We start from the raw sequence: 26,568 nt of genomic DNA on the forward strand, positions 1-26,568 counted from the left end.
AGCATTTCTTACCGCTGTGATACACAAACAGTATGTGCATTCTTGCTTTTGTTTATACACTTTTGTCACTTTTTCAGCCAAAGACTAGTTGACAGCTCACCTTTGTCACTTCCCTTTGTGTGTAATTTTATGTGTAAAATAAAAATTCCATATCAAGCAAGTACAGTCAGAAGTGTGCTTGGAAGGCCTGATCCTGATCTGAAAAACTTGGGGAAGGCCATGATCTGATCATGGCCTTCCCTAGGTTTTTCTGTTTGACTGATAATAGGAACATTTTAAAATTTTCATTTGGCATCACGCTGAATCTAACTGGTATTAGAAATGTCGATTAACATAGATAAACGTCTACCACTGTTTGCTGAAAAGATACACTGTTATATCAGAAGCCCACCTGTATGCGACTATCCTAGGGACATGTTAAGTCTTCCTCACTTTCTCAACCATTGTTTATGTAGTTCAGTACCTTTTGGCATATGTTAAGAAAGGTTCCTGAGAGCATTGTCTAGGTAGTTGCGATTGTTTAAGAAGTTGAGCCACATTTGCCCAACTTCATGTTATAAAGGCAGCCATCTTTTTTAACCAAATGGCTCCTTAGCAATGCACTGAAGTCGTGACTGCTAAAGCACTGTTACTGCTGGTACTACCAGCCGCCATGTAGGCTGGGTGTACAAAACATTAGAGTGGTTTTCTCTTTTGCTACACTAAAGCCTCTATTTTGTAATACTCCATTTCATTTTGCATTCTTCTTTTTTTTATTGTCATGCGTTTGCGCTGAATGACTGATCTCAGTGATAATGGTGGTATGGCAGCTTTTGAGCCATGTGAGAGCCATTGACAAAGGACAAGGAGAATGGAAATTGAAATGGATCGTTAGAAAGTATGGCACTTCGCTACCCTAGTGCCCTCTATTGCTTATTTGTTGTTTTATTACATTACTTGCGTGGCACAAGCAGTGCTGCAAGTGGCAACTGAGATCATTTGAGTCATGTGACTATGCCTGCTTAAAAGAATTGCATAGTTCTAACATGTGATTTCCTTCATAGTTGATGTTAACTGCTTGATAGTGATAGAGCATGTAGGCAGTGACATAGTTTAACACACTTCACGCTTGATTGCTTTGCTTGGACTTTCCTTGGCATTGGACTAAAGAACATGATGTTGAATACATTGCAAAGTACAAATCTTCTCGCACAGCAAACTGGAAGACATGATGGAAAAGTTTTCTAACCAACAGACCAGGGCTAAGGGACCATGTTGGGAAGGAGTTTCAGATTGTGTCACATAACACTCTTACTTTAAACTGTATATTATGCAGTCTTTAATAAGTTTTATAGTGTGTAAATATATGTATGAGCTTTCCTGCTTATGCTTCTGTCAAATATAGGCTTTGTTTCAATAATGCATTGTATGACACCTTGCCTGTTGTGTTTGTATTAATTGGTGATCGAATGTTGCATTGGGCATTTCTTTATAACATTGTGCTGCTTCACTTTCTTTGCTTGCTGCTTTGTACCTCCATTCTGTACCTTCTCATTGTGATGGCTGTCTCACTCAGGGCTTTGTCCTTTCTGCATATTCATGCTGGTCCTTGCTTTCTTAGGCATCCTAATTTTTCTTGTATTGCATTGCTGCTGTTTACGCCTGCATAATGAAGTAATAAGTTTGAAGCCAATATGGCTAGTGTTGATCATTTGAGAAATTTGTTTGCCTTTATCTCAATGCTTTGTCTTATTCTTTGTCCTTATCTTTGTATGGGTCCTCATTTGAAAAAAAAAAAACTTGCCTTTGTGATTCAATAACTTAAAAGAGCAACTGTCCTGCCCAATGTTTAAAAATTATCTCAGTAGTGTATGTTGAATTGATATTTATAAAATGTAAAAAATGTCTAGTAGTATGTTTTGGAAATCATGACTTCAAATATTAAAAAAAATTGAATTCTTCGAGCACTAGAACAACCAAATTGGGAGATATTTTGGGAGATAGTTTGAAGACCACAAGGGCGGACTAAGTTGCACAATTCCAACAACTGGGAGCCTGGCATTCAGTTTCAAGGCTGTGCCTGTCTTATTCATTTTGTACTCACAGGTGTGGTCATCTGAGAGTGATCGCAGAATGACTTTTTGTTCACTGGTCCTCGGTTCTTGATAACAAATATATTTAGCTTAATGTGGGCGTGAGCAATAAACTTTAATCAGACACATGTGACATATTATAAAAGTTGCAAATCTTTTCATGCACCATGACAATGCATAACGAGAGTAGTTTTTATACTGCTGTCACATGGCCGCTGCGTAGGATTGGCTCAAAATGAATGCACCAAACACTCTCTAAAAACAGGTGCACTGGGAAACCAGGTGATGCAGTGATGCAGTTTGCATGATACACACATGGCCTGCAAACCTTTGTCTAAGATTTCTTGAAAATTGGATTGCCTACTGCTCTTCTGAATAAGTAGGTAGGGTGCACAGATTAAGCAATCCCTTTCAAAAATTTGCTTGCTTACTTTGCAGCAGTAAGGAAGGGCTGTCAACTGTTGTCATGCTATACTTGCGGTGCATTGAGCAATACTCTCAAAGCTATGTTAGTGCTTGCCTTGCTCAAGTGCTTTTTCTCTTTATTGTAATTTGGAAGGAACAGGAAAAAAAATGTGTACACTACACCTACTTTTCATCTCATAGAAATTATTTTAAATACATTATGATTAGAAAAATATGATTGCATATTGGCAAAATACCTTTTGATATTATTAAAAAAAAGAAAACACACACACTAAATTTTAACTTATTGAATGTGTGAGCTATCTGCTGATATTTCATAAATGTCTGGTGAATACAGGTTGCTGAATTTAGACATAAGGGTTCTTTGCATGCCTTTCACAAAAGAATGGTGCCACTTATTTATAACATTGGCTTGTCTGTGAATGATGAGTAGGCTATGCCAAGTTCTTTTCACAGTAACACATCCTAATATGAGTTGACTGCTTCTTTTTCTTCCTGTGCTTTGTTTCTTTCATTGTGAAGTGTGTGTGTACGTGTGTGTGTGTGCGTGCGTGCGTACAGGCGTGCACGTGCGTGCGCGCACACTATCTTTTGTTTGACTTAAAATTTGCTGGCTCATAAATGCTGTATGTACATTTGCAATTTGCACATAGTGACTGTCATTTTCTTTGTGGCTCAATTTCAAGCTTAGTATGAAATTAAAATATTTTAAATGTGCTCCTTAATTTCATACTTCATAACTGTGATGAATACGAGAAGTGTAGCATAGAGGTTCTACAATTTCAAAAATTTTTCTCGGTAAGCGTTTAAATAACAGTAGGCATTATCCACACAAGGAATAATGTTTCAGGATTTTACAAAAAAAAAAAAAAAAAGAACGGGCCATAACATCTGGAAGAATCAAACACCAGTTGTCCTAAGCACAAGTTGGGATAGTCAGTTAAAGAACTAAAGTCATGGTGCATAGTTTTTACTAAAAAGATGACATAACAAAGGAACAGACATACACATTGCTTACTAATAGATTCTCAACATTGCTTACTAATAGGTTCACAGTTTTGACTGCACAAGCATTTCCTGCACCAATATATTTGTCTGCAAAAACACACTAGCCTGTTCAGCTTAGATGTGGGCTGTACGTGTGGGCTGTACAGCAAGTGGACGAGGGCCTTGCATTTCAGTTGGTTCAGCATTACAGCCTCACGGGGTTGAGTATCAATGTGTCAGAAGTACAAACAGTTGAAGTGCAATGTTCCACAAAACAGTCTTATGTCTGCACCAAAGAATCGGCAACGTGGGTAGACGCATGCTCTACACAATGTCTCGTAACAAAATACAAGATTGGGCTTAAATATTTGCAGGGTAAAAACATGACTTACCATATCTATAATGTAATGTTTAATAGTACCAGTTATTATTATCAATTTATTAAACAAGAAAGTTATCAGGAATAATTAGAGCAATAGCCAAGAGGCTTCCACAGAGTACAGGGTTGCACATATATGTAGAGAAATGCAGCAGTAGTACCACATGTTTCTGCAATGACTGTCTCAGATTACTAAATATGTACAATTAGAGACAAAACAATAATTTTTAATGACCAAGCTTCATAGCAGCAGCAGAAATCAGAAGTTGTGCAATTTATTTCTTTTAATTTATTTTTGTTACTTCCAGTACTACCACTCTCAGTTGAAAGCATAGGAGGTAGGAAATACTGCAGTGTTACAAAGTGTTGTAAGTTACAAATGTACACTTAAATAGAGCTTTCCAAGCAAAGAAACGCCATAAATGAAAATTTGACATTTCACAAACTTGCACGCTGTGCACACACACAAACGAAGCACAACTGCTGGCACAGGATTGCTGTCAGTCACAAAAGGAGGAAAAAATAAAGAAGTGAACAAGTGAAGGCATAAGAATGAAATAATGAAATAATGCAGCAGCCTAAGCAATCCTCATTCACAAAGGGAACTGATAAAAATTGGCGGACCACCAAGTATTATGAAAAGGGAATCAATTTTGATAAGTGCAAGGAATCTGAAAAGCAGAAGCCTTCAAATGAGAGAGTGCACATGGCAATGGTAGTGGTACAAAGGTTAAGTGTACTCTCCAACTTTGCGGCAAAAGCAAACAGTATGTTGGTGCTAATGACACTTGGATTCAATAGGTTTCATTTGCATACTGTAAGTGGAAAAAATTGTCCGAATGTGTCGTTGTTGAGAGTATTCTATTATGGTGTACTTATGCTTATGACAAGTTGGGCACAGCTATGAATATCAGACATACTTAAGATACATTTACTTTGTAGCAATTATGCAGCAATTGGTACAAAAACTAACGACATGCATGCTTTACCCAAGTGGATGGTGCCTTAATGCCAGAAGGAGACAAGGTTAGTGGGCAAGTCCGTGTGTTAATTTACACTTCTTATGCACAAATCTTGTGGCTTTGCACTGTACTGACTCCAATTCTGTTATATTGGTTAGCAAATGAGGGAGCCAAACTGTGTTAGCATATTCTAGCACTGGCCTTACATATGTACTGCCTACCAGAAGCTTTGCAGGCACGGGCACTATCCTTATACGTCTTTACAATGAACAGTTTGCATCGTGCAAACGCAGTAATGTTAGAAATGTGTGTATCCCATCTGAGGTCAGGTTAACATAATGTTACATAACATTAATGTAACAATAACTGCAAATATGATTGTCAATTAGCATAGTTTCACTAATTAGCTTTTAACAGTGACTTAAGGTAGCACACTGTAACCATATAATTGAAGTTAGCCACTGCACAAGTCTATGACCTTTTGCTAGAAACTCTGGGCCTTGCAGATTTCTTGTGGAATAAGTAATTGAAATCTGCAGCAATATACATTACTTTTTCAGTTAACATGTTTCCTCACTGCAGAAAAATGCAGTACAAAAATTTGTTAACTGGAACAGTAGTGCATATTTGTGGCACAGTTTGACTCTGTACTTCTTGAAATTGGTGCTAGGCACAAAGTTTTTAGGAGAAGGTGATGCTTTCATTGCTGGATGACTTCAATTCTGCAATTATTACACGTTACCTAAAGCCATTAATGAACAGACAGTTATTGAAATTTTGTTAATTGTTGTATCGGCAAGTATCATACAAATTTGGTGTCTGTCACTGCTATGAAGCTTGGTCAGCAAAAATTATAATTTGATTTCGAAGTGACGCAGGGGCTATGAGACACTGCAGTGAAGTGCTGTAGAATAATTTTTGCCAATCGTGCAATTTTTTTTTTTTTTAATTATGGGGTTTTACGTGCCAAAACCACTTTCTGATTATGAGGCACGCCGTAGTGGGGGACTCCGGAAATTTCGACCACCTGGGGTTTTTTAACGTGCACCTAAATCTAAGTACACGGGTGTTTTCGCATTTCGCCCCCATTGAAATGCGGCCGCTGTGGCCGGGATTCGATCCCGCGACCTCGTGCTCAGCAGCCCAACACCATAGCCACTGAACAACCACGGCGGGTACATTTTTTTTTTTTTTTTACCATGCACTTAAATCTAGTACAGGGTGTCTTTCCATTTGCCCCCCTTCAGAACGTATCCGCCGTTGCTGGGAATTCAACCTCTGACTTCATGTTCAGCAGCACAATGCCATATGCACACATTCACATTTTTCATAAAAATGCACCTGTGTTTTTCTGTAGTGCTGCAGGTTGCTTCTTTTTAGGTTATGTGAAAAGCACAAGCTATCATGAAATCTGATGCTTTAATAGTGTGATGGTGCAAAAGAGAGGCCGTGGGGCACTGAACGCAGCAGCACTATTCATTGCTGTCTTTTGTATTGAGGACAACATTGTGTTACATGTTTTTACAGCAAATAGATAAGTGAAGACAGGTGATGAACTTCAGGAAACTTCAGTAGAATTGGAGGTGATGTCTATTCTTATAAAAAAAAAAAAAAATTTCAACATTTCACGCTTTTTTTCTTCAAATTTTGCTGCCAAAATTCAAAACTAAATAAGAGGCTCTGAATGCATTTTGCTGTATGTTAAGAAGGCAGCAGTATATGCCCAGAAAAAATCCTGAGTGAAAATTATTGCTAAATGGTGCATTAGAAAATTGCTGAAAAAAAAAAAAACAGGTCCATTTGGGGCTTCTTGCTCAAAAGCTAAATTTGTATTTTTTTCTTACTTTCTCACTGTGTAAAGTTAAGTGAATTTATTTCAGTTTGCACATTCTTTTACTATGGTGTGAAACATATGAAGTCTTAAAAAAAATTTTTTTTTTCATTCACAGTACAAACATTTGCAATTGCTTGAGCTGTGTTCTGCATATCTCGGTTAAGATATTTCTTGAGCTTAAAAAAAGGCATGCAGTGTAATATGAAGCTCGATTCTGATGTATTTCAGGATTTTACATAAATATTTAGTTGAGTTAAGGAAATAACCAGGACACCCCTTTGACTGTCCTTATCTGAATACACCCTAATACAAGAGAACCAGAGCCTAATGCATGGTTGTTTATTCGACTAAATAAAAACTCTTACATGCTAGCACAAAGACTGGCTGTCTTTCAATTGATGGTCAGTGTATTTAAAACTTTTGCGCTGTAAGATTGGATCATCTTAATATATATTTATATTTAATATATTGTTTGTTTAAATTTCTTTCAGAATGTTTTCATTGTCAAAACTTCTGTTGCAAGAGAACAACGATGTGGTACAAGTTACCTATGTTTGCTAATTTGTAAAATAGTCTGTTATTTATAGGTGTTCTTGTTTATCTCATGATTAAGGCAAAGATTCTTTTCCTTAGTGGCCAAAGAAAGAAATAACTGCATGCTTCCAAAACCTCTGCATCCTTTTCTTTTTTCCATGTGAAATATGAGCGTGATCGTCCGATGTCTGCAAATGCCTGTGATTTGAGAGCTAAATGCTGGCTATTGGCCGTATAGTTACTTAATTAAAATAAAATTAACCTGTTCGAATGTCTGGTTCGGAACTCCTACAATTTGAAAGCCTAATCACAGACAGAGAGCATGCAAATTTGTGCACATCACTGCACTTCATTCAGAAGATTCCTCTGGGACATTCTTTCTGATAAAGGCATCTTTTGGGTCTTTATTTGTAGTGATGAAACAGGGCATCATTCAGAGCAGAAATTAGAATTCGAAAAGTTTTCTTTTGCTAAGGGTCTCCCTTATACTTGATTTCTTAATTACATATAGCGAATGACTGAACAAAGCATTGCACTCATTCTTTCCTATTTTTCCTGGTACATGCTATATTATAGGTTTATTTTTTATTCAATCAGCATCAATGCCAATTTAGAACTGGAATATTATATGGATGCATTTTAAGAATCACAATGAATGCACAGGATAGTGACCTTGCCAAAATGCAACTTGAACAAATTCTATAATGGTAATAAGTCTTAATTAAGAAGGACATTGTCCCAAATGCTATGCCAGCATGTCTGCAGTGAACATTTATATATTTTAGTGTTGAGACCTCTGCTAACCATGTGCAAATGCAAAGAAAATGCTGTATTGAAAGGGAATTTAGTATTTGTGTTGCATTTATACTTCAGTGTGCACTTTATACTTTTTCACATATAGCATATTATAAAATCATTTATATTAATTACTGCTTGATCTGTTCTGGAAGAATCTTAGAAAGCACTTCTGATTCTTGCTGAAAGGTGATGGTAGAGGATCCATGTGTAACATTCCATGTACCATGCGAGGAAATCTTCATTTGTTTACTATACATGACCTAACATTTCAATTATTCATTTCTGAAAGTGCCCATGAGCAGATGAGGCCTTGGTTATGGTGCATTAAACAAAATATGTGTGGGAAAAAAGAACAAGAAAAATCGAGAAATGTAGTACAAGAAAGAGCAGGGTAGTGCCAACTTAAACAGAAATCAATCGAAAGGCCAACATTAGAGTTAAATATGTCAACATGAAAATGCTTAGTATTTTGTTGAGTTAGAAAACGCATGTCATGAGTGCAGAAATAAATGAAGAAAGCCCACAAAGAAAACTCTGGGATTGCACAAGTTAGGTTGAGGCACAGAGAACGCTAGAGCTGGTGTTAGCGTTTGATAGGAAAAGTTATTGTAAAAAAGTTTATACAAAAATAAGTAATCACGGTATTTTGAAAAAGGGTTACTCACTTCAGAGAGAGCAACATTAATCATATGTACCATACATTCATAGTCATAGTAAACACAGCACCCCCAGAACTGATTGCACAGAACACAGTTTATGTTGAACACATTCAATTTTTGTGCATTGGTCACATAATACAGTTCTGATGAACAGAACTAAACTCTGGTTTTGAACAATGTAAGAAAAATATAGGACAAAGTTAAAATTCCAAATGTTCTTTTTTATTTTTATGTAAAGCTTCACTTTCTGTAGGATGCATTAACAATGTTTGCAGCATGTTCCTGAAAAGTTAAGCAGGACACCATGTGAACATTATGTGGGATTGGTCATAGAATACTTTGTGCACATCACCCTTTACTTCTATGGGGGATACCTGCTCCCTAGAATTTCCCACTCTATGCTCTGCTTGTACTGTGATTACCAAGAGGTACTCCTCTCACTGCAATGATAGTGTAGCTACGTGAATGCTTCTAATTTGTGAGGCTATGGCTAGATTCCCTATGCTGTCAGTATTTTCTTTGTTTACGCTGTCCTACTTGCTATGAGTATACGATTCTTGTGCCGCCCATTTTTTGTCATACAACACGATCTATTGCCAAGTGTCAACTTGTCGACATATATAAAACACCATGTTAATAGTTTCTTCTAAACATCACAATTGCTGTGGCAGAAATTTTAACTGCTGTCAACCCTACCGTCCTGTTTCATAATGGATAAAATTACTTCATTAACAAATACAAAAATATTGGGACATTTGTTGTGCTAACGTTACCAGCTATATTCGTAAAAATCTTACAAGTAAAATTTTTTCTGCCATTCTTGCACTAGATTTTTTTATGTGCTTCACTTCTTTTATGGCTTGTTCTTAATTCTTGAGCTCTGCAGTCATTGTTTTTCTGCAGAGTGTGTGGCATCTTCAAGACAGAGGTGTTACTTGTGAGACAAAAATTCTGCCACGTAACCTACTATGCAGTCCTTTCAATTAGCCTGCAGGTGCTGGTTGAGTTGGTTTATTGAAGCAGCACAACATTCTATATTTTAACTGATCAGTGAGCTTGCTGATCCATCATAATGCTGTTCAAATCACTTGGTGTGAACTCAGTTTGAAGTGCAACTCCGGCAATATTTGGACCATGTCAAGGTAATGGAATGTTTAGCTTACTGAGACTCTCCTGTCACGCGTCTGATAGTAGAATTATTCCGCAAATTTAAAAGTAATTTTAAATAAGCAAGAAAGTGCAAAAGCGAAACCAAAACCTGACAAAGCAGCCAAGTGAACCTCTTTTTGTGACGTCACAAGTGTCCCCACCGGAAAGAGGCGCGCAAGGCTTGCCGGTCTCGCCCGTTGGCAGCGAAGAGCAGACGCTCGGCTGAATCGTGACTGCGCCGGACGTTCGGGCGACAACGTCAGCTGCGCCAGCTCTTCGGGTGTGTCAAATATTCACAGTATGATTCTGATAAATTCAATAGCCACGAATCGCCATTGGCATTTGACCCGCCACCACGAGAGCCAGTGCCGATACACTACGCAGCGTGCTGAAACATGATCACTAAGCGTGGCCCTAACCGCTGATTTTATACGTGCTACTTGCTAGTTTATGTGTTTTACCCCTTCTCAGGGAAGCACTTTGCATGCTCACTGTTAGATGTGGAGCACGACTTTCCGCATTTGTATCCCGCAAGAACGCCGCTGACAGTTCAAAGCACCGAGTGGCGCATTTGTTTACATCAGCAGGTACAGCGACCACTCGTCGTTCGCTTGAGATGTAATGCTATAGCCGCTCAGCGGGGACATCAATTAATGTCAGAACATATCAAAACAGGCAGATTTTGTGCATGTAAGCACCGTTGCATCACTCTGAATCGCACTGATATGAGCGACCACACATCTTCGAAAACAGCGAGCGGGAGACCGTAGTACGGGAGCATTGTTATGTTGCCTAGTTATTATTCTTCGTATTCTCTTCATGTGACGCAATATTGTCACGGGGTAGTGACTGGGACCAATACAGTAACAAAACTGTATATGGGTAAACTAAATCTTTATTGGGCAAACTTGTGCCCTCAAAAGCAAGTTACACTTAAAGCACGACGGTAGCGGCGAACACAGTCGGCGATCGTCAGAAATCTGATCAGCGGGTAAAGCTCGTCTGCTTTTATACATCAGTTGTCAAATGTTCCAGAGTAATCGCTGGGACCTGCGTGTCTTCCACAAAGCCCTACACCATTTGCGTCGTGCATACATGCAATCAGATTATACAACATTCAGTGACAGACAGCAGATGGAACCATCTATAACATTCCAGAAACTTCCGATACATGCAGGCACGTCCTGCGCTGTGCGATAACATTTGTTAAGTGGTGAAACCTGGCCGCCTGATAAAGATGAACAAGTGCACGTGTCAATATGTTCCACAAAGTGGACACAGACGGGGATTTTGCACGTATGATCGTTCATAAACGTGTAGTTTTCTTGCGGAAACGCCGATGCCAGTATTGACACCGTCGGTAGCTGAACGAAGCGGTTAATGTTTATGCTGCTGTAATGAAGGGGCCTATGCTTGCTGCCCATTTGGGATACGAGGCAAGCAGTGCACTTCAGAAGCTAATTATTGAGTCTGCATGACAATATGTAAAAATATGCCCATGTTCACAGTCACGTTTAATTTAGGGAAGTGCCGGTGAGTGCAGCTGGCAGCTTCTCATCGAAAATGGCAGCGTACCGATGTCGGTACTGCTCTGTGTCGTCCCTTCTCGCTTTTTGTGTGTGCACTGTACGAAATCAGGAATCATTTATTTCAAATTCGTATGGTCAAAACAGAACTACAGAAGGAGTTCTCTTCATCATGGTGGCTTAATTAGCTTCATGTCAGTTGCTCAGGTCTGCCAGCAGTAGACGCGTGAACTACGCGACTGTGACATATAGGCTTAACCTCGGCTGAACGCCATCGGCATCGGCTCAAACTGTGTGTGCTGATGGCGAGGGCTGAAGTTCACGCAGCCAACCATGCAACGCCACTTGCCTCCCATCTCTTGCCCCTCTACAGGGATTGCAACTTCTCGCGATAGCAACCTCTCACGCCATGCACTAGCTCACGATGGTCAACTCCTCTACACTCTCGTCGCTGTCATCTGCACGATCCTGCCATGCTCTGCATGGAACACTCCTGATGCCATACACAATGTGGCCTGTAACTGAGGAGGAGGCAAGGTAGGGTGTCGAGGCAATTAATTAAATTCATTGGTAAAAAAGCTATGCAACTCTCATATCTGCTTTTCTGAGGATATGACGGAAGTGGTCAGAGGAACGTACCCAACAAATTTCATCGACATCCATTGACATCGAAAAGTCGCTGGAGTTGCTTTTAAGCCTGGTTTGTGGTGCTCCAAGTTCTGGCAGAGTTTATACAGGCATAACATGGCAACAGGCAATAGTCCTAGGCTTAGAGCTATGAGGCATTAATACTGGCATTGAACTATGAATTTATGCTGGTATCGTATGTTACATTAAGAAGGCTGATTGCCTTCACTGGGAGAAAGTGTCTCTTCATGCCTAAAACACCTGTACTTCTGTGAGAAAAAGTAAAAGCACTTTATAGAGAAAGTGATTTAACCCTTTCTGATCCGAATTTGGTTTTGGAAGTAACAAATTTATATTATTTAGCAACTGAATGAGAAAAGGACAAGGAAAAATTATAAAGTTCCCGAAGCAGTTTTTCATGTGTGAGAGCTGTCTGTCACAAATTCATTATGCTGCAGGAAGCATGCGTAGCTTCAAATTTATTATTCAAAGATTGTTTTCATGCCATGCCTAAGACACTTAACACACTTTAGGTGGTAGGCTGCAAAGGTGTAGCTCAGATGCCAGATTTCAGCATGCTTCAGCATGCAGCAGTGTGTGTACGTACTTTATCTGAATTTCCGAGAAAACCAATGATCTGCAGCAATAAGTCTACATAAATTATGTAATTTTACTCGCGAACAGCCTTCTGTGGCAATGAAAGGAAAGCTACAGAGGTGCAGCTCTGTGAACTTGCAATTGCTCCAAGTAGTCCGGCAGCATTTGACATAGCTTTCTGTTTCTTGGAACAGATACTGAATTGGGGTAGCTTCTGTATGCAATGGTTTTGTATTTTCCTGAACGGGGAAGAGCAAACAGAAAAATAGGCCAAATTTAGAATTAAGTGGTGTATTTTATCATATTTTGCAGTAGTAAACAACATATGTTTTCTCTTCCCCAGTCTAAACTGACAGAGATGACCATATGAGACTATTTGCAGGAGTACTGTTACTAGTGCATGCTTTGCCTTCGTAGCTTTCCTTTCATTGCCACAGAAAGTTGTCTGCCAGTATGGAGTTGTTGGCACTAATCTCTCATGGTAGTTCTGGCTTTTTTTCTTTTCCATCTCGGACATTCCTCATAAAGCATTATGATTCTCACAGGAATTACTGTATCAGAAAGAGTTAACTTAATTCGAGCCACTACTGTAGACTTGTATCACTGACTTGTATGCTGCCTTTTAGTCCTTTCGTTATTTCATTATTTCCTGCAGGCTTGGTTTACTCTTCTACATTCAAAGATAGCAGTGAATTCTGCATAATGCAAACAATATTATTATCACTTTTTAAAAATTAATGAACAAGATGTTCAGTGCACTTGCTAAATCTATTATCTTGGTCACACAATGCATGTTCTAGGTGTCATGAAAACACTATTGTGGAGCACTTGGCAATGTCCTGGTGCTGGTTCATGGCCAGCTGTGTGTCATAGGAAATAGTGATCGTGATCCGACAGTTATGAAAGGGTATTCCTAACAGTTATAAAGCCGACCATCAGGCAAATTTTCGGTTCAAAATGCAACCTTAAAAAGAAATGACATGTTTGTGAATAAAGCTGTCAAATAACCCACAACACATCTGAGCATAATGTTGGCATGCATATTGTTTCCAACAAGCCATCCAATGCCAGTGCATTGGATGGCTCATCTTAGTTACTAAAGTAAACTAACTGACTGTTATGAGATGGTCAAGCATAGAGAATAAAAAGGCTTCTCTTAAATAGATACATTGACAGTTTTGTGATTCTGTCTGCAAATGAATCGTTATCAAAGGCGATGGGATATCTGTAGCTAATTGACTGACTTTATTATGAGAAGGGCAAGTACAGAGAATAAAGAAAACTGATATGACTTGCATATCTTGAAAGCCTTGTGCTTCTGTGTGCAGATGAACCGTTACCAAAGGCAATGGGATTCAAGACCAAGCCTTCAGAAGAAACAGTTGTGAGCTCCACACAGGTGAAGGGCATTCATGACAATGGCACTGTTAAGCACACAGTCACTACAGTCACAAAGACCACTATCATTCAAGGTGAGCCTACTTTGTTTAACGGACATGGTTTCACATTTGCTAGTACTTTCATTCTGTGTATTGTCATGCAGTAGCATTAGCATGCAGATAGGCCAGGGCAATGGTACTTATAACTTTTTCTTGAGGAACTTGTGCGTATAAAGCAAAGGCAACCTGGTGGTGGCAACAGTGGGGAGCACAGTAGGTGGGCTGCTCAAGGGCAGAATGCCATAGCCACTAAGCCATTGTAGTGAGTCTTATCCTAAAGCTATACATGAAGGAATGATTCAACGCATTTAATAAAAATGAAATGAATCAAATAAAAAAAAAGAAAAGAAAAGCAAAAACAAGTAAGAAAATAAATTTACACATGGCATCATGGTTTAGGCATTAAATGAATTGATAAAGATGTTTGCTCCTTATAAAAACCAAGAACGCTCAAGTAGGCGGGCTTGATATTCAGCGTATACCATTAATAAGCCTCATCATGTGTACAATGGAGTGACAATCCCTGGATATATAGAGCTCTGATTCGTTAATTAGCGAATCGTCAATGGTGAGACACCTACTGACATCTGCTGTCTTGAGTGTTGTGTTGCTGGAAAAATTGCCTCTTTATTGCCTATGCACTTTTTTGAGTTGTTTTTGCAGAAGCACCTTGTACAACAAGTGTTGGGAACAATTGAGAGAAAGTGAGCAGCAGCTTAAATTTATGCAAGTCTGACCACTACACATAACTGAAATAATGTCATGCTTTTATAAGGTAACTCCTGCAATTTTTTTAAATATTTAAGAATAGCTTTAACTAAGCAAACAACACTATGTCAAAACCATAACGAGGCCAGGCAGTCAGAGAACTGCTTCTTGTGAGGTCAGTGGTCGTGTTTAAACAGGCATGCACTGGGAACAGGAGTGCTATAGTAGTGGCACCTTGAGACAATATGCCAACTAATATGAACTCTGAATGTTTATGGTTTGCACAGTTCTCTATGGTAGAAAAGATTAAAAAAAAAGATTCTTCTATAAAGGTTCGTGAAGTAGATAAGTTAGACACAGTTGCTTATGGCAATAAGTGTCCTGCACACTTTATTTAAAGACAGATTTTTCAAGATCTTGGCACCAGCACTACACTGCTCCTATATAGACCACATGAATGGCATTTACAAGGTGTCTAGCAGAAATCGTTTGTTCGAGAGCATGGGTTAGGAGTTTGCACACCAAAATTTAATTTGTAGAAAAACAGTAAAACTTTCTATGGCCACTGTTTGGTGCACATGACATAGGTTCCCAGCAGAATATATCATACAAGTTTTTGCACATCTAAAATATCACTGGAGTTGGCACTTCTCATTTTAAAGCGAAGCTTTCTTTACCTCTTCCTTTGAGTTTTGTGCTGCTGCTGCTGCTGCTGCTGTTGTTGTCTTGCACGCCGCGTCAGGGGTTGGTTCAGAGCGTGTATACATGGCAGAAGCGTGGCAGAAAGTCGACGCGAGAAACTCGTTTAGACCTTCCCATCGCGTGGCATGGGTACATTGCTTTCTGGAGCGCCCTGGGTGTCGCCGAATGAGCCTCTTGACAGCTGTAATTATCTGTGACCCCCCTCGAAAGCATTGCAGAAACTGCAGCGCTTACCTTTCTACCAATGTGCAAGTCTGGAGGGGACGTGGATAGAACTGTAGAGAGGAAAGGGAGAAGAGGCAGAGAAAGAGGTAGAACCAACGCAAATGCAAAATTAGTGAATAACAGCCTTGCCACTCTCACAGTTGTCGTACAGGGGGAAATGGCGTGAGAAGGAAAAGATGACATGAGAAGGCTAGGAAACAGTGGTTACAGGCAAACTGAAGACATGGTATCGTACGCTTCTGCTATATCTGAAAAATAAACACCATGCAAATTTGTCATGCTGTCAACTGGCACAGGGCATGCAGACGCAAAGCCACATTAAAACACTATAGGGTCTAGGCGACCTTACGGAAGTGGTCGCACATGAAATCAACACTCCTGTTCCCGCCGCAGTAGTTTTACAGCTATGGTTTCCTCAAGGTCGCGGGTTTGATCTCAACCGTGGCAGCCACATTTCGATGGGAATGAAATACAAAAATGCTAGTGCACTCAGATTTAGGTGCATGTTAAAGAACACTAGGGTGTCAAAATTAATTCGGAGCCCGCCACTATGGCAGGCCTCATAATCCAATCGTGATTTTGGCGCATACAACCCCGTAATTCAATTAAACTTTAATACTTCTGCCACGATGAGATGTGCCATGTGAGATAATGATAATGCCCAACCCTCTCAGATTATGAATTTGGCACGCAACAACGTCTCAAGCAAACACGTCTCCGTGTGTGTTTTGTGTACTATGCAGACAAACAGCAATGGTGCACACAAGGTAACATTTAACATGAACTCGCCATTCTCATATTGGACTAAATGCTGATGCACATTCGCCGTCAACATCACCGCAAACATCACCGTCAATCAAAGCAAATAGCATAGAAAGGTTCACTTACATCGATCCCCACATTGCGTGGGATCCACATACCATATTTACTCTCATAATGAACACACTTTTTTTCGTGAAAGATATGCGGAAAGCTAGGGGGTGCGTTTATTATGTGGGGTAAAATTTTGAGCGCTTTTGTTTTTCCGTGGCTACCTCTGAAAAATCAGTTTCTCCTGAAATGCGAACCATTGATTGCGATAGCAAATGTGTAGACAGCTACACAAAGTAAGGATAGTAGTTTTATTGGCCGTATAAACTTGCAAACATTTGCTTCAACGTAAACTGAGTGGCGAGGACGCAGCACGCACAAAGTTACAAGCTGCCATCGACTCAGCCCCTGATGCTGATCGCTTTGTAGATCGGGTGCGCCGCGGCCGCACAATGCGCAGCTACCTGCTGCCGGAGTAAGATGCCGCCCTTCCCCCGGCGCCATCCGCGTGATGGAAGAAGGCGTGCTTTCTTCCTGCTTTCCTCCCTTGTACACGAGAAATTGACCTGCGATCGTTGGAGCTTCGGGCATGGTTGTGCAATATGCAGTTGCTGCCAGAGTACAAAGCCGCCGCCTCTCCCCCTCTCCTCCCTCCCCTCCCGGGGCCTATTGCGTGGCAATAGAGGGCGCGTGAGATTGAGCTGCCATCGTAGGCTTCCCACACACGTTTTCACTCACACCTGCACCATGTGGTGCGCAGCAACAACAACGACGACGGCAAAAATGTGCCTTGAGCGTCCATATAATTGCTATCGCAATAAAAATGGGCGACACGGTACGATTCAGCATCCGACATGGTATCTGACACAGTCGCATCAGCCGGACGCCATATCAGACGCTGAATCGTACCGTGTGTCTCCTACTTCACAGCAGCGGGTGCCATCATTATGCGAGAAAAAGAAAAAACACACTTTTTGATTGGAAAAATGGGGGCAGCATTCATTACGCGAGTGCGTTCATTATGCGAGTAAATAGGATATTTTTGTCCTGTCATAAAGAGAGAATAGGATATGGCTCGAATGAATATAGTTTTAGGATGGATGCTGAACATTATACCTATTGTTTACTATTCAAAAATTTTATGGTGGCTCCTCGAAATTGACTTTTACCGTGTTCTTTCACTCTTTGAAACCTTTTATATTTGCTGACTGAACTATAGAAAAAGTCAAACTGAACTTGAACACATATTTATAGGTCTTTTCAATTACTAAGGACACAACTTCTCCGGGCTTCAGCTTTGTGGCGACTAGGCCTCTCCTTTAACCAAAGTTCCAAGTGCAGCTTCAGAAGCCGTCATGCATTAAGTTCTTGCAGAAATGATGACTGTACTACTGTGGTGTATAGAATGTTGGTGTTGCTTTGTGTGTCTAAAGGATGCAACATGCCATCATGGTAAAGTTACAGATGCGATGCAGTGAGACTGACTTCTGCATTATTTAACTCATCTGTAAATTTTTAAATTGTAATTGAGGCTAAGCTCATAGACTCCATTAGATCCATTGCCCTCGGCTCATGAAAATCAGTACCTCTGGACTATGGGATACACTGAGCTTGGATGAAATTATTTTGTTGTGTAGAGGTAGAAGAGCCTGCTGGAGCCCCTCGGCCCGGAGAGTCTGAGACGTGGGCATCAGACCTGGACACCAGCCAAGTGTCAGTTTCTAGCCTTCCAGAGGATGAACGGACAGAACCCACATTATCAAGTAGTGCCACCACTGCCACAGCTGATGCGGAAGCCCTGTCAGGACCCCTTGCTCGCACCCAGGTAGAAGAGAAAGGTAAGCTCCTGCTGTTGGACGTCAGTGGGCATGCCTCATATCTGAAACCATTTCTCGGCTTGATGTACCAGCTGTGCTTTGATGAGGAGGAAGCACATGTGCCACATTTGGTCTTTTTTGCTGCCATTGACTTGCTGATAAGGCTAGCTATTCACCATATGCTATAAGTTTAGTGAGCATGCACTGACAATGCTGGGTGTGTTGTGCACTGACAAAACAATATATTACACACTTTTCATGTTAGCACTTCGAAGGCATTTAGCCCTGTACGTCACAATGTGCATTTATGGTTATTAATAATTGTCACATTTTCTTGCTTGTGATAGGAAGAGTAGAGAAAGAACCTTAAAATGTGAGAGATGTAAAGCATTGAAATAACTTGCAGTACCTCAAACATATGTACAGGCATAATCATATTCTCGCATGAATGGGCAACTGTAGTGTAACTGTTTATCATTTATTTACCTGTCAATAGTAGTCTCCTTTCCTTCTGGCTTATTCATGCATTCTAGATTTGTCTCCGTTTCTTTGTGTACATAAAGAAGATTTCTCCTACAGTTTTCATCACTATGTTTGGTGTAAATTTGACTGTTTAGTCCTAACTGCAATAAAGTTTGCTATTAAGATGTAGTGCTTGCCAAGTCTGCATCATAGGTGTGTTAATAATGTTTTTCTTTTTACTGCATTTAACTGCTCTTTATAATTTTGACAGATTAGCCAGCTTAATCTGTATTTGTTGTTCCTTAAGCTTGAGGCAAAACTAAACTGCTTGAAAGTTCTAGTTGATAAATATTTTGTTGATTTTCAGCTAAATATTTCAGTCAAGTCCTTGTTCTTTTTCTTTGGTTAGACTATAAGTAACATACATGAACTTTATTTAAGATTAACTCTAATAAGACAACTTTTCTGCTAAACTGAACAGTTCCGGGACCTCTGTTTAGTTTGCCATACAGTCAGTGCACATCTATACTTTTGCTGAAATGAGATTTGGCCCAGATGTACATATAGATTTCACCAAGGTGTAATTTCACCAGCGTAGATTTCACCAAGAAAAGCAAAGCAAGTGTACAAATTGACCAACAAATTGGTGATTCATGTTGTTGGTGACATGAAAAAATTTGAAGCTCTCCGTTACATCATATTCAGGAGTCTTGAACAACCTATCCAAAGGCATTTACCTCATCAGTGCAATGTACAGCAGAGATTGCGCTGACCCTGGTCTTCATCTGGGGTCTTCAGCTTGAACAGAGCCTTGCTATGTGTATAGACTTCAGGTACACAGGAGGTTTGGGGCATGTGCACCGAAACATTTTATAATTCCATGCTGTAAATCTTGGAGGCCTTGGGATTGGCTAATATTCTTCTGCACACTCTGCTTTATGGTGCTCGTGAGCCACAAGTGTAACACATTTTGGTCATTTAACAGTACTTTTCAAGTTTAATTTCAGTCATGAAAGAAAGGATCTAAAGTTTTCTGATGCTACCTCTGACCTGACATGTTAAGCCATTCTGTGAATAGGGAGATTAAGGTGTTAATACAACAGTTTTTTTTGTGTGTAGGAAATGCAATGTGGTCGTGGAGTAGTGATAGCGCACCTGTAGAGTAGCACCTGTAGAGTGGTAGAGCACCTTGTTGAGCAAGAAAAGGAACTCTCGACCTAAAGGTGCATGTGCAGGCCTTTGAGGGGCAGTGACAGAAACCAGGCACAGATTGTTTAGAAGTGGCACAGGCTTTGATGCTGGATGTGAAAATAAGTTTTATGGAGTACAAAACTGCTCATAGAGACGCAGAGAACTGGCTGACCAAAGTAGTTGCAACATGACTTGGTTCATTTGACGGATGCAGTTTTGAGGTAGCTGTACAATTAGTGTTGCTGCCTTATAGGAGACAAACCAGACATTTGGCTGTTCTTTTTGCTCAGAGAATGATATCTGGTGCTATGCAAAAGCACACCAGCTGCAGCCCAATATTAGAGGCCATCACAAGTTTTTAGTAACAGTGAAACATATGGCGACACTTGTTCACACCATGCACAGAGAGTCACTCGCTCTTCACAAGGGATGATTCATCTGTTTACTGACACCAGTCAGGGAATGTATTCTGAGCTGATTTGTTGTATTCAAGTCATATTCTGTTAAGAAAGTCACATGTCAACAACATGCATGGCAGCACCCGTATCAATGGCAAGTTTCACAGGGTCGTGAAGACCAGAGAGGATTACACTGACTCATGGACAGCACACTTGTCTAGTGGCCTCATAGAATAAAAATCAAGTGGACACGATGGCTGCATGGGTTGTGGTCATTGCCACACCTTTTGATGAAACAGCAGATGCTAATCAACCAATCATTTTGAAGGTCTTGCAGCCTGTTTCAGTGCAAGCTTAGCCTGCACTGAAATCTGCGAGTGCTTCGACTCTTATCAGACTGGTGACTTGTGAGCATGCGGACAGCAGGTTGTCAAAAAGAAGAAAAGTTAGGAACTTGGTATGCTGCCGAAGTTGTGGCCATCATGGCTGGAGTAATGGCCACAGATTTGGTCAACTTAGTCGCACATGCTTTTAAATGTTTGTGCTTATGAAAATGTCTATAAATATCACCAATGCAACCGTGTCATCAACCTCTTCACCAATACAGGGGTAGCCTTTCCGTGCAGTGCTGCACACATCATAAGCTAACACGTGGAAGGTCTTGCTCCGTTGGCAAAAGGACTTCAGTCACAGTTGAAATACTTGCTGTAAGTGCTGATTACCGAAACAGAGTACAAAGGCACCTGCAGCTGACTGAGAGACAACAGTGTCTCTGTTGATATGCACCCTACACAGTCCTGGGCAGGACCATGGAGGCTTGCCACAAATGCTGAGACCAACTCAGTGCAGAACAAAGACCCACTTGGTCAAAGTGGCAACTGCTTCAAGTTAAACCAAAAAGGCATCCATGGTGATGAATTGTCAAAGATCACGAGAACTACATTGTGATAGCAATATTTAGTACTTTGTTGCACAGAGGCCTCTGTAGGGGCAAGATGGCTTGGAATAGACTTGATGCTGAGGAATATGTGTTGAAAATGCATGTTCATAGCTTAGCTTGCAGTAGCATTTGAGGAGGCTGTAGACACTTGGGTAGTACCTCGTCACTTGCCACCAAATGTAGTGGACACGTCACACTACAGAAAGACATCCTAATCTTTCTTCCTTCTGCTAATCAATGATGTTTTCACTTTCTGCCTTCAACAATATTTGTTTCATCTTTCTCCTTCTCCCTCTCTGTTTGTCCCTTTTTAGTCCACATTCTTTTGTCAAAATTCTTTTGTGGTGTTCAGGTGGCTAGAACTGTAGGATGGCCAGCTTATCATCCCTTAGGCAGCGTGGCTGTGCGATCATTTGTGTCCAGCCTGCACCACACATGAAAACAAATTGTGACAGTGACAGTGAAAGGTCACAGAGAAAGCATGCCTTTCTTTCCATTTTTTTATAATCTCTGAGTACTTGGTTCCATACAAACAGCATGACTGGTAGTTTGATGTATTGCATACACTGACATATGGCTATATTTGTATTAACTCCCATGAACAAGCCACTGATGGTCTCACATTTTTATTTTAAATATTTAGACTTGCTCATTAGCTTCACATCAATTGCAAATGATGTCATTTACATGCAAGTGTTTGCTCAGTCAGTTTATTCTTTTCATCTTTATCTTTTGTGCACAGTGTGATATACCAGACTTTGAGACAACTACAGTTTCTTTTTGTCTGGACTACACTGATACTTTCTGCTGGGAACATGGGCATTACTGTTTGCTTAGCGTGGTGGTGCTAGCATAAGTGCATTGATAACTTAAGGACACAGCTGACTGATTTTTCTGCACCATTATCGCCAACATTGAACAGCACAATGTTGTACATAAAGAATGAAATTGTGACCATGAGAGTTCATGATTTCTGAAATTGTGCACAACACAACCAGGGGCAGATCCAAGGTAGCCTAAGAAGGGGTAGGGCTCACTGCATACTCAATATTGTCAGTGCTGAAGTGCTGGCATGTCTCGGGAAAGGGGGAGGAGTGGGAGCGGGGCTCATTGGTTATGCTAGTGAATGCAACTAGCAAGCAAGCCACTGGTAGTAAAGAAGACTGAAGAATCCACCTAGGCACTTTTGTGTATTATATACTCCAGAGTTATTTTGCACTTTCACATTGTGAGTGAAGGAGCAGGACTGACCTATTTACAGTGTGTCACTGTTGTAACGCTCGGTGATGCAAGAAGGATGAACAAAATAAATCAAGAACTCATCTGGGCCTTGCGATTTGGTTAAATCATATTTTGGGTTATAACTGATTTGTATTATTATTTACCTTGAGTTCAGTACAATTAGGTTTGGCTAGGGGCTACTCAGAAACATCTTTCTCACTGTTTTCTGCTGAATCTTTTTAGAATAATGTTTTAAGTGTGCACGTAAGTGTACTGTATGCAGCCTCTTTTATGTAACTGCTTACTTTTCAGATTCTATCACATAGTTGGCTATGCCTTATGCCTTAAGTGTCTTGTGGCTGCAATTATCTAAGTGAAACCTAGTTGAAAGCTTAAATGGATACACTTAATGATTTTTGGCTCCTTTTACGTTGGCGTGTTCATATCTATGCGGTTAACACTTTAACTCCCAAGTTCTTTCCCGAAAAACTGCACCAAGTTCTCGGACTTTTTTGTTGCACCTCGTTTTTGGCACATAATGCCCTGATTAGAAAAAAAAATTAAATTTTTTTAGTTCGTCACTTATACTCACCTAGAATAATAAAAAGGAGAACATGTCCTGTAAAAGGAACTTTCCCTGAAAACATGTGTAAACTTTAAGTGTTACCATCAAGACAACTGATAACGAAAGGTATGTCATCAACAAAATAATGCACACGAGTGCCAAAAGTCAACTGCATGCACTGAAGTGAGCTGACAAGTGTGGTTCTTTCCTGGTAATCAAAGAAAGAACTGTGGCCTAGACAAGTAGGATGCAGCTGTGGTGCTCTTGGTATTAACAGGGTAAACAAGAACAGCTTGGACCTGGGAGTTAGAGGGTTAAGCATCATATTTTAAGTTTATTTGCAAATGTGCTACACACCCTAAATAGCTTTAGAATGCTTCTCACCAAAATACAGAGTGAAATTGTTTCTTTTTGCCAAAAAAAAGAAAAAAAAAGTTTGTAGTCAGAGTCCGCTTCGCAGAATACATGACTAAATAAGCTATTTAAGCTATTGTTATTTGAGAATATGTTTTTTGCATAGTGCTGTGATCGTGCCACTTTGTTAAATGTCATTATTTTAATTCTGGACTTTGTTTCTGTGACTATATAAATTGTGAGATTTCACACTAATTGGCACATCTTAACTTGTTGGATGGTACAGTACTTGAATCAGTTCTTGTTTCATGCTGCTCTAAAAATGAGCTTTGTTGAGACTACAAGATGTGAAAGTTGAATGTTAATTATCATGGCATGAATCATGGATGTTATATTAAGGCATGTCTTTTATTTGTTGTGCTTTCAGATTTCAAGCTTCTCTTAGCAGTAAACTTATAATAGTTGTTGAACCTCAGCTGCTTTCCTTTTCTGCATGTTATGCATAGCAGTAGTGCATGGCTGTCAACTGTGTTCCAGATTTGCATGGAGTCTTGCACTTGTTGATTACCTCAGTGGTGCTGCATTCTGAGATGCAGTGGATGTTTTTGCGAAAGGACGATGTAGCACACCATAATGATCTAAGCTGAGAACACTTGTGGCACAAAAGGAACGTGCGCAGTGTTTATTCTGTCATGCTTGATAGCAAGCATTGGTGCTAGTTGTATCTCGTGTGTCAGCAAGGAAGAGAAACAAGCATTCAGGATCATTTAAAAACAATAAAAACAAATTTGCTAGGTAAAATATTAAACCTATTCTTCTTCTAAATTTTCATCTCCAACACAAGAGTACTGAGTGAACATAAATGTGAATTTGTCCAAGGCAAGTTTGTACTACCATCCTCTAGTCATGGATGTCTTCGATTTTTAGGGAACGAGGTTTATGGAGGCCTTTTTTTAAAAAGAAACCTCATGTTAAGAGGCCAGATAAGCATGTGTTATATGTTATCAGCAATGTGCATAATTTCAGCGTTACAAGCTTGGTAAAGTTCATAAGGAACAAGTGACAGTAAATTACCTGAGTAATAGTTCCTGCGGCCATGGTATGCAATAATACTCTTTGCACAGGTTGCAGATCAGTGACAGTTGGGTTCACACAAGCAGCAACACTTCGTTGGCAGCATGCCTTGATGAATGCAATTAATCTGTACTGCAACAAAGCCCTGACACCATGTTATACGGTTGTTTCAAAGAATATTTGGGCTGTTCATTTACTCCTTGGGATTCAAAGCTTTTGGCTGAAGAGTAACTACAATAGAAGAATTGCAAAAGGATGGAAACATTTGTATTTTGTAGTGCTTTCTAAAATTCCTATTTTCTACACAGTACGATAATCTGCACAGTGCCTGGAAGTGGTCGGGCCAGGCTTTTTCCTCCAGAAAGTGCACTGTGTGTCACAGCCAGCAGATATTGACGGAAGAAAGGTCACTGAAGCGGGTAAAAGGATTTGGGTGAGGGAAGGCTTAAGCCCACGCTAATCCAATAACTCAATTTTGTGAGAAGGGAGGCTTGCTTGCGAGGTTGGACAGTGCGCAAGGTTATCTTCATGTGAGTTAGACAGTTTGCTGCCTTACAACACAGACTAGCTTGATTTTCTGCTCACTTTCCTTGGACACAGGTGAGGCTGACAGCTGATACACAGCTGCTCTAAACTGTTTCTAAAATTGCTGCTTTAGTGTGTCTAGCATTCTTCTTTTTTCATCACTTGTTCTATTTCTTTATGTGATCAATCAGTTCTTTATATTGTGCTCTGTTAGAAGTACTCTGCCTGTAATGAAAGTTGGTTTGGGAGCTTTAATTAAACATGCCATGAAAGAAGGTCATGCTGTTTTGCTAAGAGTGGTTTGTGAACAGGATGCTTCCTGTCCAAATTCAACCTGTTTTTCATAAAGCACGAATTTAAAAATACTTTACTTCTAATAGTAATCTTTTGTGAGATGTCTGGGACATCTTGTTCCTAAAAGAAGCATTAGCATCTACAGCACATAAGTTGGAATGGTTTAAGTTTTATTTTATAGCTCAAGTATTTGTAGCAAATGGAACATGCTGCATGGTTTTTATGCAATTTCAATCAACTACAATTATATGTCATATTGTGCTTAATGCTTTTATGCTTACTGAGTGTCACCATAACTTTTGACCTGACACTCAGGTAAGCAGAATCCTATTACTGCCTGCTTTTTATATCAGTATGTGAAGTAATACTATCTATTTGTGTTGTAATTCTGTCTCTGATCCAAGTGACATACTGTTTGGTTATGATTATTCCAGGCTTGATTTTTGTAGTGTTAGAAATGCTGTTAGACAAACAGTTAGATGGAGGAGGCAAGATATTGAGAAAACTCATACAACTGTTTGTTGTGCTTCCCTGTATTTGTACCTAATAGTGTGATATTTTTTGCAGATATGCTAATTCACTTACAAAAATAGCAGCTCTTGTCAGATGCACTATGATGAACGATCTTTGGTAGATCTTGTAGATACATTTCTTGTTTCTCTTAACTTTTTACACATTGTGTAATCTATCTTAGGCTGCAATTACTGAATGTAAGTCAGAATAGAGATTTAAACAAGCGAAGCAAAGTATTCCGGTTGGTACAAATGTGAGTTTTTTTTCAATATTTTTAGCTACTTTATTAATTAGTCATTTATTTAACTATAATGCCCTCTTGGGGCCCATTGGGAATTACTCATGAGGTGGGTATGTGAGTGTACAAAAGTATTAAACAAATAATTGTAGTAGTGCAGTAGAACTAACACACAGAAAACAAGATGCAGTTGTATTGGCTGCATTGAAGGAAGATATGGCTTTAGCGCACTTTGTGATGGGGGAAGGCATTTCCTGCACATATAGGGGGAAAAAAGTTTTTTAAATGATTTTGCACAGCAGAAGCAAATAGACACTTTATTTAGGTAATTCATATGCTATGACACACATGGTAGCAATGAAAACCCTCAATGAAAAAACCTCACATTTTAAAAATTTGCAGAGAAATTGAGAGCTGTGCAAATATAATTATTGTAAGACTTTTAGTTACCCTTTGAATACTAATTGAATATATAATTTAATTATATTTTTATTTTTATTTCCAAGTTGTTCATGGTTGTCACAGCATAGCATTGAGTTTAG

The 26,568-nt window shown here is 39.7% G+C and overlaps 1 protein-coding gene across 1 annotated transcript in view; it reads left to right on the top strand.

Moving 5' to 3' along the window:
• The window catches only part of LOC126548445 (uncharacterized), a 338,395-nt gene that overhangs the window by 253,503 nt on the left and 58,324 nt on the right, over positions 1 to 26,568 (top strand). Inside the window, exons 40-41 of the mRNA XM_055063629.2 lie at positions 13,879 to 14,022; positions 18,072 to 18,272. Of these exons, the coding sequence (XP_054919604.1) occupies positions 13,879 to 14,022; positions 18,072 to 18,272 (345 nt within the window). The remainder of the gene's footprint in view (positions 1 to 13,878; positions 14,023 to 18,071; positions 18,273 to 26,568) is intronic.

The sequence above is a fragment of the Dermacentor andersoni genome, chromosome 1, assembly GCF_023375885.2.
Source record: "Dermacentor andersoni chromosome 1, qqDerAnde1_hic_scaffold, whole genome shotgun sequence".
NCBI lineage: Eukaryota > Metazoa > Arthropoda > Arachnida > Ixodida > Ixodidae > Dermacentor > Dermacentor andersoni.